At 42.3% G+C, this 16,813-nt stretch overlaps 1 protein-coding gene across 2 annotated transcripts in view; it reads left to right on the top strand.

The window, feature by feature from the left end:
* Positions 1 to 16,813, top strand: part of HECW1 (HECT, C2 and WW domain containing E3 ubiquitin protein ligase 1) — a 318,946-nt gene that overhangs the window by 196,555 nt on the left and 105,578 nt on the right. For both annotated transcript variants that reach the window (XM_070729542.1, XM_070729541.1), the window contains 3 exons: positions 6,544 to 6,729; positions 7,097 to 7,231; positions 13,334 to 13,439. In XM_070729542.1, the coding sequence (XP_070585643.1) occupies positions 6,544 to 6,729; positions 7,097 to 7,231; positions 13,334 to 13,439 (427 nt within the window). The remainder of the gene's footprint in view (positions 1 to 6,543; positions 6,730 to 7,096; positions 7,232 to 13,333; positions 13,440 to 16,813) is intronic.

The following is a 16,813-nucleotide window of genomic DNA, read 5'->3' as shown; positions in this document are numbered from 1 at the left end:
TGACTGACAACGAGTCAGTTGAGGTGACTGGGGACCGTACTTGTCCACCTGTCTGGGAAGAGTTTGATCTGGTGACACCTGATGAAGTGGAGAAGGCCATTGGAGCTGTGAGTTCCGCCACCTGCTTACTGGATCCATGTCCCTCCTGGCTGGTTTTGGCCAGCAGGGAGGCGACACGGAGCTGGGCCCAGGAGATTATCAATGCTTCTTTGGGGAGGGGGTCCTTTCCGGAACCCTACAAGGAGGTACTTGTGCGCCCCCTCCTCAAAAAGCCTTCCCTGGACCCAGCCATTCTCAACAACTATCGCCCAGTCTCCAACCTCCCCTTTATGGGGAAGTTTGTTGAGAAGGTGGTGGTGCTCCAGCTCCAGCGGTCCTTGGAAGAAGCCCATTATTTAGGCCCTCAACAGTCAGGATTCAGGCCCGGCTACAGCACGGAAACTGCTTTTGGTCGCGCTGATGGATGATCTCTGGCAGGCCCGGAACAGGTGTTTATCCTCTGTCCTGGTGCTTCTTGACCTCTCAGCGGCTTTCGATACCATCGACCATGGTATCCTTCTGCGCCGGCTGGAGGGGTTGGGAGTGGGAGGCACTGTTCTTTGGTGGTTCTCCTCCTAGCTCTCCGGTCGGTCGCAGTCAGTGTTAGTGGGGGGTCAGAGGTCGACCCTGAGGTCTCTCCCTTGTGGGGTGCCTCAGGGGTCGGTTCTCTCCTGCCTGCTATTTAATATCTACATGAAACCGCTGGGTGAGATCATCCAAGGGCATGGGGTGAGGTATCATCAGTATGCAGATGATACTCAGCTCTACATCTCCACCCCTTGTCCAGTCAGCGAAGCAGTGGAAATGATGTGCCGGTGCCTGGAGGCTGTTGGGGTCTGGATGGGTGTCAACAGACTCAAACTCAACCCTGATAAGATGGAGTGGCTGTGGGTTTTGCTTCCCATGGACAATTCTATCTGTCCATCCATTTCCCTGGGGGGGGGGAAGTCAGAGAGGGTCTGCAACTTGGGTGTCCTCCTTGATCGACAGCTAACATTAGAGAAACATCTTTCAGCTCTGGCATGGGGGGGCATTTGCCCAGGTTCGCCTGGTGCACCAGTTGCGGCCCTGTTTGGACCGGGAGTCACTGCTCACAGTCATTCATGCCCTCATCACCTCGAGGCTTGACTACTGTAATGGTCTCTACATGGGGCTACCTTTGAAAAGTGTTCGGAAACTTCAGATTGTTCAGAATGCAGCTGCGAGAGCAGTCATGGGCTTCCCCAAATATGCCCATGTTACACGAACACTCCGCAGTCTGCATTGGTTGCCAATCAGTTTCCGGTCACAATTCAAAATGTTGGTTATGACCTATAAAGCCCTTCATGGCACCGGAACAGATTATCTCAGGGACCGCCTTCTGCTGCACGAATCCCAGCGACCAGTTAGGTCCCACAGAGTGGGCTTCTCCGGGTCCCGTCAACTAAACAATGTATTTTGGCGGGACCCAGGGGAAAAGTCTTCTGTGTGGCAGCCCCAGCCCTTTGGAACCAACTCCCCCCAGAGATTACAATTGCCCCCACCCTCCTCGCCTTTCATAAGCTTCTTAAAATCCACCTCTGCCATCAGGCATGGGGGAACTGAGATATTCTTTCCCCCTAGGCCTTTACAATTTATGCATGGTATGTTAACAAAAATTATAATAATAATAATTTCATAATAATTTATTAGACTTGTATGCCGCCCCTCTCCGAAGACTCGGGGCAGCTCACAACAACAATAAAACAATATGGATACAAATCTAATAATTAAAACTGTAACTAAAACCCATGATCTTAAAAACAATTGATGCTACATACCCACACATAACTTTGGGGGGATATACTAGTTGCCCTATGCCTGGCGACATAGATAGGTCTTAAGGCTCTTGTGGAAAGTGAGGAGGGTGGGGGCAGTTCGAATCTCCAGAGGGAGCTGATTCCAGAGTGTCGGGGCCACCACAGAGAAGGCTCTTCCCCTAGGCCCTGCCAGATGACATTGTCTGATCAACGGGACCTGGAGAATGCCAACTCTGTGGGACCTAATCAGCCATTGGGATACATGTGGCAGAAGGCGGTCCCGTAAGTAATCTGGTCCGATACCATGTAGGGCTTTATAGGTCATCACCAACACTTTGAATTGTGTCCAGAAACCAATTAGCAACCAATACAGGCTGCGGAGGGTTGACAAGACATGGGTATATCTGGGAAGACCCATGACCACTCATGTGGTCGCATTCTGCACGATCTGAAGTTTCTGAACACTCTTCAGAGGTCGCCCCATGTAGAGAGCATTACAGTAGTCGAGCCTCGAGGTGATGAGGGCATGAGTGACTGTGAGCAAAGATTTCCTGCCGAAATAGGGCCGCAACTGGTGCACCAGGCGAACCTGAGCAAACACCCTCCTCGCCACAGCTGAAAGATGATGTTCTAAAGTCAGCTGTGGATCGAAGAGGACACTCAAGTTGTGGTTCCTCTCTGAGGGGGTCAATAATTCCCCCCTTCCAGGGAAATGGATGGACAGATGGAATTGTCCTTGGGAGGCAAAACCCACAGCCACTCCATCTTGTCAGGGTCGAGTTTGAGCCTATTGACACCCATCCAGACCCCAACAGCCTCCAGGCACCGGTACATCACTTCTACTGCTTTGCCGAGTGGACATGTGGTGGAGATGTACAACTGGGTGTCATCAGCGTACTGATGACACCTCATCCCATGTCCTTAGATGATCTCACCCAGCGGTTTCATGTAGATATTGAAAAGGAGGGGAAGAGGACCAATGTTCCCTCTAATTTTTTTTCGGTGTGGGCGAATATATATAATATATAATATATATAATGTCTGAGCAGCACATTTTCATGCCTGGGCGTGGATCGGTTAGAAACAAAAGTGAGTCATGTGACCTCAGGACACATAGCAACGATCATAAATATGAAACGGAAGCAAAGTTTTGATCCTGCGATCATCAGGCTACTGCAAAGTTCCTAAGTGTGAAAAGGGTGCATAAGTCACTTTTTTCAGGGCCGTTGCGACTTTGAACGGTCAGTAAATGAACCATTGTAAGTCGAGGACAACCTGCCTTCCCCCCTAGATGTTTTCTGTGGAGTTTCAAAATGGACTCCTGATCTGCTGATCTGCTTCTAAAAGAGTGCATTGGTCAGACAGATAAATTTGGAATTAGGTAAATGTACTATTTAGAAGGGGGAAGCACTTTGGCATAATGGTTAATAAGTTAGAAATATAATTGGTGTTGTACCTTTTGAAGGAACATTAAAGAGGGAATTTAATTAAAAGAAAATGTATGTAACTGGATGAAAATTTAGAAAAAGCCGCTCCGAGTCTCCGGAGAGGGGCGGCATACAAATGTAATAAAAAAACAAACAAACAAACAAATAAATAAATAAATGTTTGCAACTTTTTTGATGATTGATATTAGTTACTAACAAAATACTGCATTTTATTCATGGAAAATTAGATGGTACACTCTATTGTTTGAATGTATGTTGAGAGAAAAATAAAAAATATATACACCGCCCCCAAAAGTCTTACCTTCATCTGTCCCACCATTCATTTCATTCTCCTCCCTCCCTCCCTCCCTCCCTCCCTCCCTTCCTTGTTCTCTCCATTTCTCCTTCCTTCCTCTCCACTTCTCTCTCTCTCTCTTTTTCCTCTCTTTTTCTTTCCCTCCAGGTCTCTCTCATTTCTGTGTACTTCTCCCTCCCCCCTTCTCTCTCTCATTTGTTTCCCCTCCCTTTTTGCTCTCATTTCTTATCTTTTATTATTTCTCTCACCTTCCTTTGCATTTTTCTCTTGCTTTTATCTCCCTTTTGCTTTCTCTCAGGCTGCAGGATTGGGGTGGGGACTTTTCGATCTGTCCGTCCATTACACTGGGGGGAGAGATATTGTCCCCCTCAGAGAGGGTCCACAACTTGGATGTCCTCCTGGACGCATGGCTGAGTTTTGACCATCACATTTTGGCTGTGACCAGGGGGACCTTCACCCAGGTTCGCCTGGTACACCAGTTAAACTCTACTTGGACCAGGATACTCTCCGCACAGTCATTCAGGCCCTCATCACCTCTCGCATTGATTACTGCAATGCGCTCTACGTGGGGTTACCCTTGAAAAGTGTTCGGAGACTGCAAATATTCCAGAATGCAGCCACGAGAGCTGCACTGGCTTCCTATTAGTCTCCGGGCACAATTCAAGATGTTGGTTATTACCTATAAAGTCATACATGGCTCAGGGCCAGACTATTTACGAGGCCGTCTCCTGCTGCATACCTCCCAGAGACCAATAAGAGCTCAGAGAGTTGGTCTCCTCCAGGTCCCATCGACTAAACAATGTAGGTTGGTGGGACTGTGAGGGAGGGCCTTTTCGGTGGCTGCCCCAGCTCTATGGAACCAACTACCCCCTGATGTTCGTGCTGCTCCCACCTTACTGGCCTTTTGCAAGGCTACAAAGACCTGGCTTTGCAGGCAGGCCTGGGGGCCATGAATTGTCCATCTTTCATGGCCAAATTTTATTTTATGAATGTTGTGCATGCATAAGATTTGATGGGTTTTTATATAAATGGGTTTTACTGGGGTTAGTTTTTTAGAGCTTATATTTGACTTCTTTTTTATTGTTGTATTGTATTCTTTTATTTATTGTATTGTTATTATGTTGTAAGCTGCCCTGAATCCTTCAGGATTGGGTGACATAGAAGTCAAACAAACAAGCAAGCAAACAAACAAACAAGCAAGCAAGCAAGCAAGCAAGCAAGCAAGCAAGCAAGCAAGCAAACAAACAAACAAACAAACAAACAAACAAACAAACAGATGGACAAAGATGGGCTCCTGTACCCTCGACTGACTCATTGTCAGCCAACACTGCATTCCAATCGGAGTCAAGGTCCGTCTGAATCTGAGCTATTTTATCAGCGAAAAATGCGTTAAAGTCCTTGACACTACCCTGCAATGGCTCCCCAACCCCCCCCCCCCGATTTGGAAGGGAGTGGGTCACCCTAAACAGGGAGGCCGGGCGGGATTCCGCTGATGCAATCAAAGCGGTAAGATACGTGCATCTTGCCACCTTGAGCGCCACATAGTAAGTCTTAATATGAGCTCTTACAAGTGTTCAATCAGACTCAGATTTTCTTTTCCTCCACCGCTTCCCTAGACTTCTCTTCTGACATTTCAACACCCGGAGTTCCTCTATAAACCAAGAAGCTCTCCGGAGTCTAGTGCCACAGAGAGATCGCAATGGCGCAATCCAGTCAAGAGTCTCCATCGCAGATGTTTCCAGGACCCCCCATGCCATTTATTGCTCCAGCTGGCCTGAACCCTGACGTTTCCAGGAACCCTTCATGTCATTTATTGCTCCATCTGGCCTGAATTCTAACATTTCCAGGACCCCCCATGCCATTTATTCCTCCACAGGCTCCCTTTCCCTGCCTCTACAAGCACTCGGCTAGCGTTGCTTTATCCATCCGCCACCCCGGAGTGGAGATCTCCTCTCCTCAGACATGCCGTTTTCTAGCAAATGGGCTGGGGGGAGGGGGAGACCTCGCACGAGAAAGCCTGGCTCCAGTTCCCTTTCAATCATCAGAGCCTGCTAACTTAAAATCGCTTGTTTTGGCCACTGCTTGAAGCAGCAGCAGCCGAGGAAGAAGCGAGGGTTCGTAAAACGAAAATGGTTCATGAGAAGAGGCAAAAAAAATCCTGAACGCCTAGTTCATATCTCAAAAAGTTCGTATGAAGAGGCGTTCGTAAGACGATGTATCATTGTATGTTAATGACAATTGCAAAGAAATTTGAAAAAATAATATGAATTCAGATAGGATTCAGGCATGGACATGAGAAGGAATTGCACTGATCATTCTGATGACCATGTAGCAGGACTTGGAGGGAGGAAATGGAACTACAGATAGTCCTCAACCTACGACTACAGTTGAGCCCAAAATTTATGTTCATGTTATGTGAGAAATTTATTAAATGAATTTTGCCCTGTTTTAAGAGTTTTCTTGCCACGTTTGTTAACTAAATCACTACAGTTGTTAAATTAGTAACAGGGTAGTTAAGTGAATTGGGGTTCCCCATTGCATTTGCTTGTCAAAAGATCACAAAAGGAGTTTGCATGACCTCAGGATTCTACAACCGTCATAAATGTGAGTCAGTTGTCAAGTATCCAAGTGAAAATTACATGACTAAGGGGATGCTGCAAGTGTGGAAAAAAGGATCATAATTCTCTTTTTTCAATGTCTTTGTAACTCGAGCAGTAACTAAATGAACTATAGTAAGTTAAGAACTACAGTACTTATACACTTGTTCTAACCATAACCCTCCTGGAATTTTGGTTTCTGTTGGAAGAGCAGTTGAGACTGTTGATAGGAGAATCTTTGCTAGATTGGTATTTGCTATTCAGTGCTGCTGTAGGTAATTGATATATTAAATAGGCACACACAATTAGTAGACGGAGTTTTTGTTTTGTTTTGTTTTGGCAAAAGTGTATCATAGTAAATTCCCTACTTTTTTCTTTGTATTCAGAGTGCCTACAGAGTTTTCACCAATAGTACCTGCTTGAAACATATGATTCTGAAAATCCGCAGAGATGCTCGGAATTTTGAACGGTATCAGCATAATAGAGACCTAGTAAATTTCATCAATATGTTCGCTGATACACGGTTAGAACTCCCGCGAGGATGGGAAATCAAAACCGATCAACAAGGCAAGGTAAATAAATGAAATGAAGTTAGTATTTAATTCTATTTTTAAAAAAATATACATACATACGTATGTATGTATGTACGTACATACATACATACATACATACATACATACATACATACATACATACATACGGTTTCTGTTAGTATTTTATTAAGAAATATATACCTTAAAATAATTATCTGTAATCTTTTCTTGGTCTGTATAATGTAAGAAGTCCTTCAGTCTACTTTCAGTATATTAGTCACACTGTATTTAACCATTTAATTTCTTAAACTAAAAAAATCAGATTAGAAATAATGTTATAACCTATATTACCAACTTGGTAGTTCTCTTAATATTATTTCTGATTCTTAGTATTCTTCTATTGCAGTCTTTCTTTGTTGACCACAACAGTCGCGCTACCACTTTCATTGACCCCAGAATTCCACTTCAGAATGGCCGTCTCCCCAATCACTTGACTCACAGGCAGCATCTTCAGAGATTCCGTAGTTACAGCGCTGGAGAGGTACATAAATATGGGCTTTAGAACCTAAGAATTTCTTCAGTTTCATTTTAGTAAAAGCAGATGCTAATTTTTAGCATAAGCTTTAAATAGCTTTAAATAGCAATATATGACATTTTCTAGAGGAATTACAACTGATTATTTATTTGCTTATCTATGGGAAATTATTTATTTTATTTATTTATTTATTAGATTTATATGCCGCCCCTCTCCGCAGACTCGGGGTGGCTCACAACAGTGATAAAAACAATATATAATGACAAATCTAATAATTAGAATCTAAAATAACAATTGTACATTTAAAAATCTAAAAGCAGGGAACCCCGATATAAAAAACACACATACAGTCATATCATGCACAAAAACTACATGGGCAGGGGGAGAGGTCTCAGTTCCCCCACGCTTGACAACAGAGTTGGGTTTTAAGGAGTTTACGAAAGGCAAGGAGGTTAGGGGCAGTTCCAATCTCTGGAGGGAGCTGATTCCAGAGGGTCGGAGCCGCCACAGAGAAGGCTCTTCCCCGGGGTCCCGCCAGACGACATTGTTTAGTCGACGGGATCCGGAGAAGACCAACTCTATGGGACCTAACCAGCTGCTGGGATTCGTGAGGCAGAAGGCGGTCTCGCAGATATCCTGGTCCGGTGCCATGAAGAGCTTTATAGGTAATAACCAACACTTTGAATTGTGACTGGAAACTGATCGGCAACCAATGCAGACTGCGGAGTGTTGGAGTAACATGGGCATATTTGGGAAAGCCCATGATTGCTCTCGCAGCTGCATTCTGCACGATCTGAAGTTTCCGAACACTCTTCCAAGATAGCCCCATGTAGAGAGCATTACAGTAGTCGAGCCTCAAGGTGATGAGGGCATGAGTGACTGTGAGCAGTGATTCCCGGTCCAAATAGAGGCACAACTGGTGCACCAGGCGAACCTGGGCAAACGCCCCCATCACCACAGCTGAAAGATGTTTCTCTAATGTGAGCTGTGGATCGAGGAGGACGCCCAAGTTGCGGACCGTCTCTGAGGGGGTCAATAATTCCCCCCCAGGGTGATGGACGGACAGATGGAATTGTCCTTGGGAGGCAAAACCCACAGCCACTCCGTCTTATCAGGGTTGAGTTTGAGTCTGTTGACACCCATCCAGGCCCCAACAGCCTCCAGACACCGGCACATCACTTCCACTGCTTCGTTGACTGGACATGGGGTGGAGATGTAAAGCTGGGTATCATCAGCATACTGATGATACCTCACCCCATGCCCTTGGATGATCTCACCCAGTGGTTTCATGTAGATATTAAATAGCAGGGGGGAGAGAACCGACCCCTGAGGCACCCCACAAGGGAGAGACCTCGGGGTCGACCTCTGACCCCCCACTAACACTGACTGCGACCGACCGGAGAGCTAGGAGGAGAACCACCAAAGAACAGTGCCTCCCACTCCCAACCCCTCCAGCCGGCACAGAAGGATACCATGGTCGATGGTATCGAAAGCCGCGGAGAGGTCAAGAAGCACCAGGACAGAGGATAAACCCCTGTCCCGGGCCCACCAAATTAATCTGCAGGATGTTAGTAGCAGTTTTGTATGGGCTTATACAACCTGACCAGTTTATATAGTTGTTAGATTTACACCTGTAAAAAACCCAGGGAAACTGAAAATAATATTAATATCATAATTACTGCCTCTATGTTGGTTGAGGCAGGCAGGATTCCCTTGAGTACCACTTGTTGGGGGTCAAGGGAAAGGGAGGGTCTTGCCTTCTCTTTCTGCTCAAGATCCCCATGGACAATTAGTGGGCCACTGTGTGACACAGAATGCTGGACTCGATGGGCTTTGGCCTGATTCAGCATGGCTCTTCTTATGTTCTTAATTGCAAAATAAAATTTACTAAATATTAATAACAACAATAACAAAATAATATTTGTCTTCTGCTGATTCTATATGGATTCTTAATGGATTGCATCAAATACCAATAAACATAAAAGTGATTTTTAAAAGACATAATATTCTACAAACATGCAATAAACTTCAACTCAGCTCAGTCATATCAAATGGGAAATACTGTCTGGAACAGCTCTAGTTTGACTAATTTCCTAATGTCCATCATGTATGATGCTATCTGATTTTTTGGGAGTGAAGTATTTTATTGGGATAGAGTCAGTGAAGCGCTACCAAAAATTTTACTACCACTCTGTGGGCATGGCTTATGCAGGATGCCCTGTATTTTCTTTCAACATCTTTCTGTGCAAATTAGCTGCTATGGGGTGGAGCTCTATTTTCGCTACCCCACTGTGTTCTCTCCCATCAGGGCAGTCCACCCCTTGGTACAGTTTATAATTGGGAAAATATTGCACACACAATGACTTTGTCTTTGCTGCGTATACTTTCAGTGTATATAAAAGAAAGAGATACATTAGTCAAGAATCATGGGGTACAACACTTAATGATTGTCATAGGGGTCAAATAAGCAATGAGGAAACAATCAATATTAATAAAAATGAAGTTACAAACAAACAGTTATAAGTGGGAGGAAATGGATGATAGAAATGATGGGGGAAAACTAGTAGTAATAGAAGTGCAGACTTAGTAAATAGTTTGACAGTGTTGAGGAATTATTTGTTTAGCAGAGTAATGGCGTTTGGGGGAAAAACTGTCCTGTGTCTAGTTGTCTTGGTGTGCAGTGCTCTGTAGCGATGTTTTGAGGATAGGAGTTGAAACAGTTTATGTCCAGGATGCAAGGGGTCAGTAAATATTTTCACTGCCCTCTCTTTGACTCGTGCAGTATACAGGTCCTCAATGGAAGGCAGGTTGACAGCAATTGTTTTTTCTGCAGTTCTGCTTTATCCTCTGAAGTCTGTGTCAGTCTTGTTGGGTTGCAGAACCAAACCAGGTAGTTATAGAAGTGCAGATGACAGACTCAATGATTCCTCTGTAGAAGTGTATCAGCAGCTCCTTGGGAAGTTTGAGCTTCCTGAGTTGGTGCAGAAAGAACATTCTTTGTTGTGCTTTTTTGATGATGTTTTTGATATTATGTGACCATTTTAGGTCTTGAGATATGATAGAACCTAGAAATTTGAAGGTCTGTACTGCTGATACTGTGTTGTCTAGTATTGTGAGAAGTGGTAGGATGGGAGGGTTTCTCCTAAAGTCTATCACAATTTCTATGGGTTTGAGTGTGTTCAATTCTAAATTGTTTCAGTTGCACCACGAGACTAAATGTTTCACCACCCATATATATGTGGTTTCATCATTGTCTCGAATAAGACCAATCATTATTGTATCATCTGAAAACTTCAGTAGTTTAACAGATGGATTGTTTGAGATGCAGTCATTGATGTATAGAGAAAAGAGAAGTAGTGAGGGTTTACAGCCTTGGGAGGCCCTATGCTAATTGTACAGGTATCTGATGTAATTTTGCCTAGCTTCACCTGTTGCTTCCTGTTAGAAAGCTTGTGATCCACTTACAGGTGTGTTCAGATTAAAAGAATGTCCAGTATGATGGTTTTGAATGCTGAACTAAAGTCTACAAAAAGGACCACAGCATAGGTCTTTGGAAATTCAAGATGTTGTAGAATGTAGTGCAGAGCCATATTAACAGCATTCTCTATCGAAATATTTGCTCAGTATGCAAATTGCAGGGAGTCTAACAGTGTATCCATGATGGTTTTCAAGTGGGACTTCACTAGGTTTTCATAACTACAGATGTTAGAGCAACTGGTCTGTGGTCATTCAGTTCCTTGATGGAAAGTTTCTTCAGCACTGGAATGATAGTAGAGCAGTGATGGCGAACCTATGGCATGGGTGCCATAGGTGGCTCGCGGAGTCATATCTGCTGGCACACGAGCTATTGCCTTAGCTCAGCTCCAATGTTCATGTGTGTGCTGGCCAGTTGATTTTTGGCTTGCACTGAGGCTTTGGGAGGGTGTTCTTTGTTTCTAGAGAGCTTCTGGGGGGATGAGGGAGGGCATTTTTACTCTCTCTCGGCTCCAGGGAAGTCTTTGGAGCCTGGGGAGGGCAAAACACGAGCCCACCAGAATTTGGGAAACAGGCCAATTCTGATCTCCAGAGGGCCCCTGGGGGGCAGGGAAGCTGTTTTTGCCCTTCCCAAGCATTGAATTATGGGTGTGGGCACTCATGCATATGCTATAGGGGGCATGCACGCTCTTTCAGCACCTGAGAAAAAAAAGGTTTGCCGTCACTGTAGTAGAGCATTTGAAGCATGAAGGAACATAGCAAATCTCTTATGATTTGTTGAAGATTTGGGTGAAGATGGAGGTCAATTGGTCAGCATAGACTTTTAAGCAAGAAAGAATTATCTTGTCTGGACCTCGGGTGCTTTTCCAAGCTTCTGTCTGTGAAATAGATCTTGCACTTCACCAGGGGTTGTAAACCCAATGGGATGGGTTCAGTTGTAGAAGATTTGGCTGTTGTTGGTGTGTCTGGAATGGAGGTTTAGGAGATAGGTGGCTGTGGTTTCTTTTCAAACCTACAGTATAACACATTCAGGTCATCTGCCAGTTCTTGATTTCCTTCTGCTTGTGGAGGTGGTTTGTTGTAACCGGTGATGTTTTTGTAAAATACTGCCTGCTGCAATTTTGTGCTTGATTGTAGGTTACAGTTTATGCAAGCAGCCTCTGTAGAACACAAGTTTATTGACAATCATAGAAATAATTAAATGAGTTATTAATGTCATGGCCTCCCTCTTCTGATTTGGAATGGGACAATTTACCATAGCTAACTAGCCCTACTGCTTCCTCCTGGCCCAATGGTCCAGCTGATCCACCCCAGGCATTCTTCCACAGCCCCTTCACTCCTCTCATATGGTCCTGGACAATTTGCTATGGGACTAGTTGCCATGTATTCATATCTTCTCTCAGACCCTTGCCTTGTGAGACACCTGGACCTCAATTCAATTTTCCTTTCGGCTGTCCACATTTAATGGTGCCATTATAGCTGAAGTTTATGTCTATTCAAATTATATTCAAGAGCAGAGAACTGTGAATAGGACCGTGTGTCAGCTTTCCCTAATTGGGATTAAAGCACTTTGTACCAGTGACAGAAATTCTCAGGTCTCTTTGTGTGCAACCTTCTATCTGCCTGGGTATGCCTTCGAGAAAGGAGGAGGTTCAAGTAGACGAGGTCACCCTAGTGCCAGATATAAAAGTGATATTTAGTAATTTATGTATGTATATTTCATTATTTCATAAGAAGTATGGAATATAAATAAATAATTGCAATTTCTACATACTGCCCCAATCCTATCATTCTATTCAATACATGTGATAACTATTGAATATTATTCTATAAGATTATTGTATGCAGTCATGCTCACTAGATAGAAAAGAGAAATGGTAACTTTCATGTCTACACCCTAATTCTGCTGGAAGATTTTTTTCATGACATTTCAGTAAAATTAAAAAAAATTACAAGACTATAGCCTAAAGTTGGATAATGACTTTTTAAAAATAGTTTATTGAGTATTAAAAATTAGAAAACAAAAAAGGCGAAGGGAAGGGAAAAAAGGGAATGAGGGTACACAATAAAGGAAGGTCTTATATTGTACATAAACATATCAAAAAGTCGAAATAACAATTGTATATCTTTAAGTACCATAATACATAAAGTATAAAGTAAATAAATAAAGTAATGGAAGCCGTAAAGGGAAAGGAGTTTGTCAGGAAGAGGGAAAAGGTGAAGAGGGGAAGAGGGGAAGTGATATCTGCTACCTGGCAGACATTTCGGAGGTATATGACACTATAATTTAGTCATGTGGTGGGCATGGATGGTAAAGGGTAGTAGATCAGATGAAAAATTATAGTAGTAAGTTTTGCTGTTTGTGTGGGGATGTAGATGTTTTTGTGATGCAAACTACATTAAAAGTTATGTTGTAAAAGTCTATTTTTACATTTCAGTTGTTTGTGACAACGGATAATGATTTTTAATATTCTCATGCAGTCGAACAACAAAGTACTAGTTTCATTTTTTTCAACACTTTTCTAATTTGAATATTCTGTCTTGGCTATGGTTTTTATAAATACATGTACAAAATTAAATTCAACCTTTTTCTTTCAATACTCACAATATAATTATAGGAATTTTTTATTTCAGGCATCAGAGGTTTCTCGAAACAGAGGGGTTTCTTTGTTGACCAGACCAGCCAACAGCCTAGTAGCGGCAATTCGAAATCAGCACCATCATGAATCCTTGCCTCTTGGTATGTATCATTGCTTTTCAAGTGTGTTCAGATAATATTTGTTTGTTTGTTATTTATATTTCTATGCCGTCCAACTCTCTAGGGACTTAAGCCAACTCACAACAAAAATAAACATGAATAAATATAAAAACATTTCAATTTAAAATAATTGCAGCCATTCATACATTCATGGGCTGGCCTCACTAGTCATAAGAACATAAGAAGAGCCATGCTGAATCAGGCCAAAGCCCATCGAGTCCAGCATTCTGTGTCACACAGTGGCCCAGCAGAAAGAAAAGGGAAGACCCTCCCTTTCCCTTGACCCCCAACAAATGGTAGTCATATCCCCAAAATCAGTAGCTCTAGGTCTATCAGAAAAGCCAGGTCTTTATGGCTTTTCGGAAGGCCAATAAGGTGGGGGTAGTGTGGGTCTCTACCAAAGAGTTGGGGCAACCACAGAGATGGCTCTTCCCTGCGGACCTGCCAGCCGATACTGTTTAGCTGATGGGACTTGAAGAAGAGCAACTCTGTGGGATCTTACCAGTCACTGGGAGGTATGTGGTAGAAGGTGGTCTTGAAGATACTCTGGGGGTAATAACCAACATCTTGAATTGTGACTGGAGCCTGATAGGAAGCCAGTGCAGCTCACGAAGAATTGATGTAGTGTGGATGTATCTGGGCACACCTACAACAGCTCATGCAGCTGCATTCTGGACCAACTATAGTCTCTGAACACTCTTCAAGGATAGCCCCTATGTAGAGCACATTGCAATAATCCAGCTATAAGGTTATAAGAGGATGGGTGACCATGAGAAGAACCTCTTAATCCAAGTAAGGTCACAGTTGATACATTACCTGTGCAAAGGTCCCCCTAGCTATAGCTATCAGGTGGGGGTTTTTTGGGGGGGAAATAAATTTTGTATTGTTTTTCACACCTTATAGAGGTTTACATACCTCAAATTAAAATATAATACAATATAATATCAGATGCCAAATTCATAGTCAAATTATTCAAATTTTTCAAATTATTTATCCAATTTATTTTGGTATATATCATTCATCTTGTGCTACCTCCTTTCCAAATATTATCATCCGGATTTTACGTATTGTTCTTTGCCTTCATTTGCATTATCTTGATTTCTCTTGGTTATTCGCTGTTTTTCATAACTATGCCATCGTTATCAGCAGTGTGGGTAAAGGTGAAAAATAAACAGTAAATTCCATATTGGATATCAACAACAGAAACTTTGACACCCTAGTAGAATAGACTGGAACAATATTCCAAGCTATAAGGATATTATATCATAAACAAATAAGTTAAAATCAGCAACAGAATTAGAAAAGCAAGATATAAAATAGCTTGGCTTATGAACATGCAACTACAAGCAATATATCAAAAAGACATCAAAGCAAAAGGAATTAATTTTGAAAAAACAAAATTAAATTCTATTTCGACTAAATGAAATTCTATTTCGACTTCTTCCATTTTATAATTAGAAATACAGTTATAAAATCTCGAGATTATTTTTTCATCAGGACCCAATAATATCTTGTCCATTTCATGGTAGCTTTTCTGTAAACCGGATTGTGCCAAATCAGCTTTATATTTGTTATGTACTGTAATTGATAGTATGGCCATCAATCAATATCTACACCCTCTAGTGCTAGATCCTCTCTTCTTTTAAGTTTATTATGTTCTTCCAATAATGTTTTGTAAGTAATTCTATTAATTAAATTTGCTAAATTGGGATGGGTCTCGGCTTCCAAAGGTACTACCCACTTAGGGATTTGAATATAGAATTTTTTTCCTGATATCCAGCTAATTTTTAATCAAGATCCCCCTAATAAAATAATTGCTAAAGTATTTGTGAATTTTGTTTTCATCATTCCATAAATATTTGTGCCACCCACACTGCAAATCATGTCCTTCAAGAACCCACTCTTTCAGCCAAGACATGGTTGATGCTTTTTGATATGCCTTCCAACTGGGTAGGCCCAGTCCTCCCTGACACTTTATCTTGCATTAATTTATATTTAATTCTGGGCTTTTCCCCTTTCCATATAAACTTCCTAATTGATTGGTCTAGTTCTTTGTAGAATTTTTCATCTAACTTAACTGGAGCTGTTTGAAACAGATAGAGGAATTTAGGTAAAATATTCATTTTTATGACCAAAATTCTTCCTAATAATGAAATTTGTAATTTAGTCCAGCTTGTTAAGTCCTTTTGAATATTTTTTAATAATCTTGAGTAATTGTCTTCTTTTATTGATACAGACTTTGATGTCAGCCAAATTCCCAGATATTTAATTTTTTTTATTCCCATGATTTTTTAGAAACATAGAAACATAGAAGATTGACAGCAGAAAAAGACCTCATGGTCCATCTAGTCTGCCCTTACAGTATTTCCTGTATTTTATCTTAGGATGGATATATGTTTATCCTAGGCATGTTTAAATTCAGTTACTGTGGATTTACCAACCATGTCTGCTGGAAGTTTGTTCTACTACTCTTTCAGTAAAATAATATTTTCTCATGTTGTTTTGATCTTTTCCCCAACTAACCAGAATGTGTCCCCTTGTTCTTGTGTTCACTTTCCTATTAAAAACACTTCTCTCCTGAACCTTATTTAAGATTAAGATTTATTAGATTTGATTGCCGGCCCTTTAACATATTTAAATGTTTTGATCATGTCCCCCCCTTTCCTTCTGTCCTCCAGACCAGTGATTTTCAACCTTTTTTGAGCTGCGGCACATTTTTTACATATACAAAATTATGGGGCACATTGAGCGGGGGGGGGGGGGGAGCTAAAAAAAAGTGTGGACAAAAAAAATATCTCTCTCTCTTCCTCCCTTTCGCTCTATTTCTCTCCCTCTTTCTCTCTCTTCCTTCCTTCCCCTCTCTGTCCATCCCTCTTTTTTTCTTTCTTTCTTTCTTCCTTCCTCTCTTTTTTGCTCTTTTTCTATCTCTCCCTCCTTCCCTGCCTCTCTTTCTCTCTCTTGCTTGCTTTCTCTCTCTTTCTCTCTTGCTTTCTTTCTCTCTCTCTCTTTCTTTCTCTTTCTCTGTCTTGCTTTCTTTCTCTCTCTCTCTTGCTTTCTTTCTCTCTCTTTCTCTGTCTTGCTTTCTCTCTCTCTCTCTTTCTCTCTCTTGCTGAGCTTCGCGGCACACCTGACCATGTCTCGCGGCACACTAGTGTGCCACGGCACACTGGTTGAAAAACACTGCTCCAGACTATACAGATTGAGTTCATTAAGTCTTTCCTGATACGTTTTATGCTTAAGAGCTTCCACCATTCTTGTAGTCCGTCTTTGGACCCGTTCAATTTTGTCAATATCTTTTTGTAGGTGAGGTCTCCAGAACTGAACACAGTATTCCAAATGTGGTCTCACCAGCACTC

The sequence above is a fragment of the Erythrolamprus reginae genome, chromosome Z, assembly GCF_031021105.1.
Source record: "Erythrolamprus reginae isolate rEryReg1 chromosome Z, rEryReg1.hap1, whole genome shotgun sequence".
In the NCBI taxonomy this organism is placed as follows: Eukaryota; Metazoa; Chordata; class Lepidosauria; order Squamata; family Dipsadidae; genus Erythrolamprus; species Erythrolamprus reginae.
This window is presented reverse-complemented; position numbering and strand designations above follow the sequence as displayed.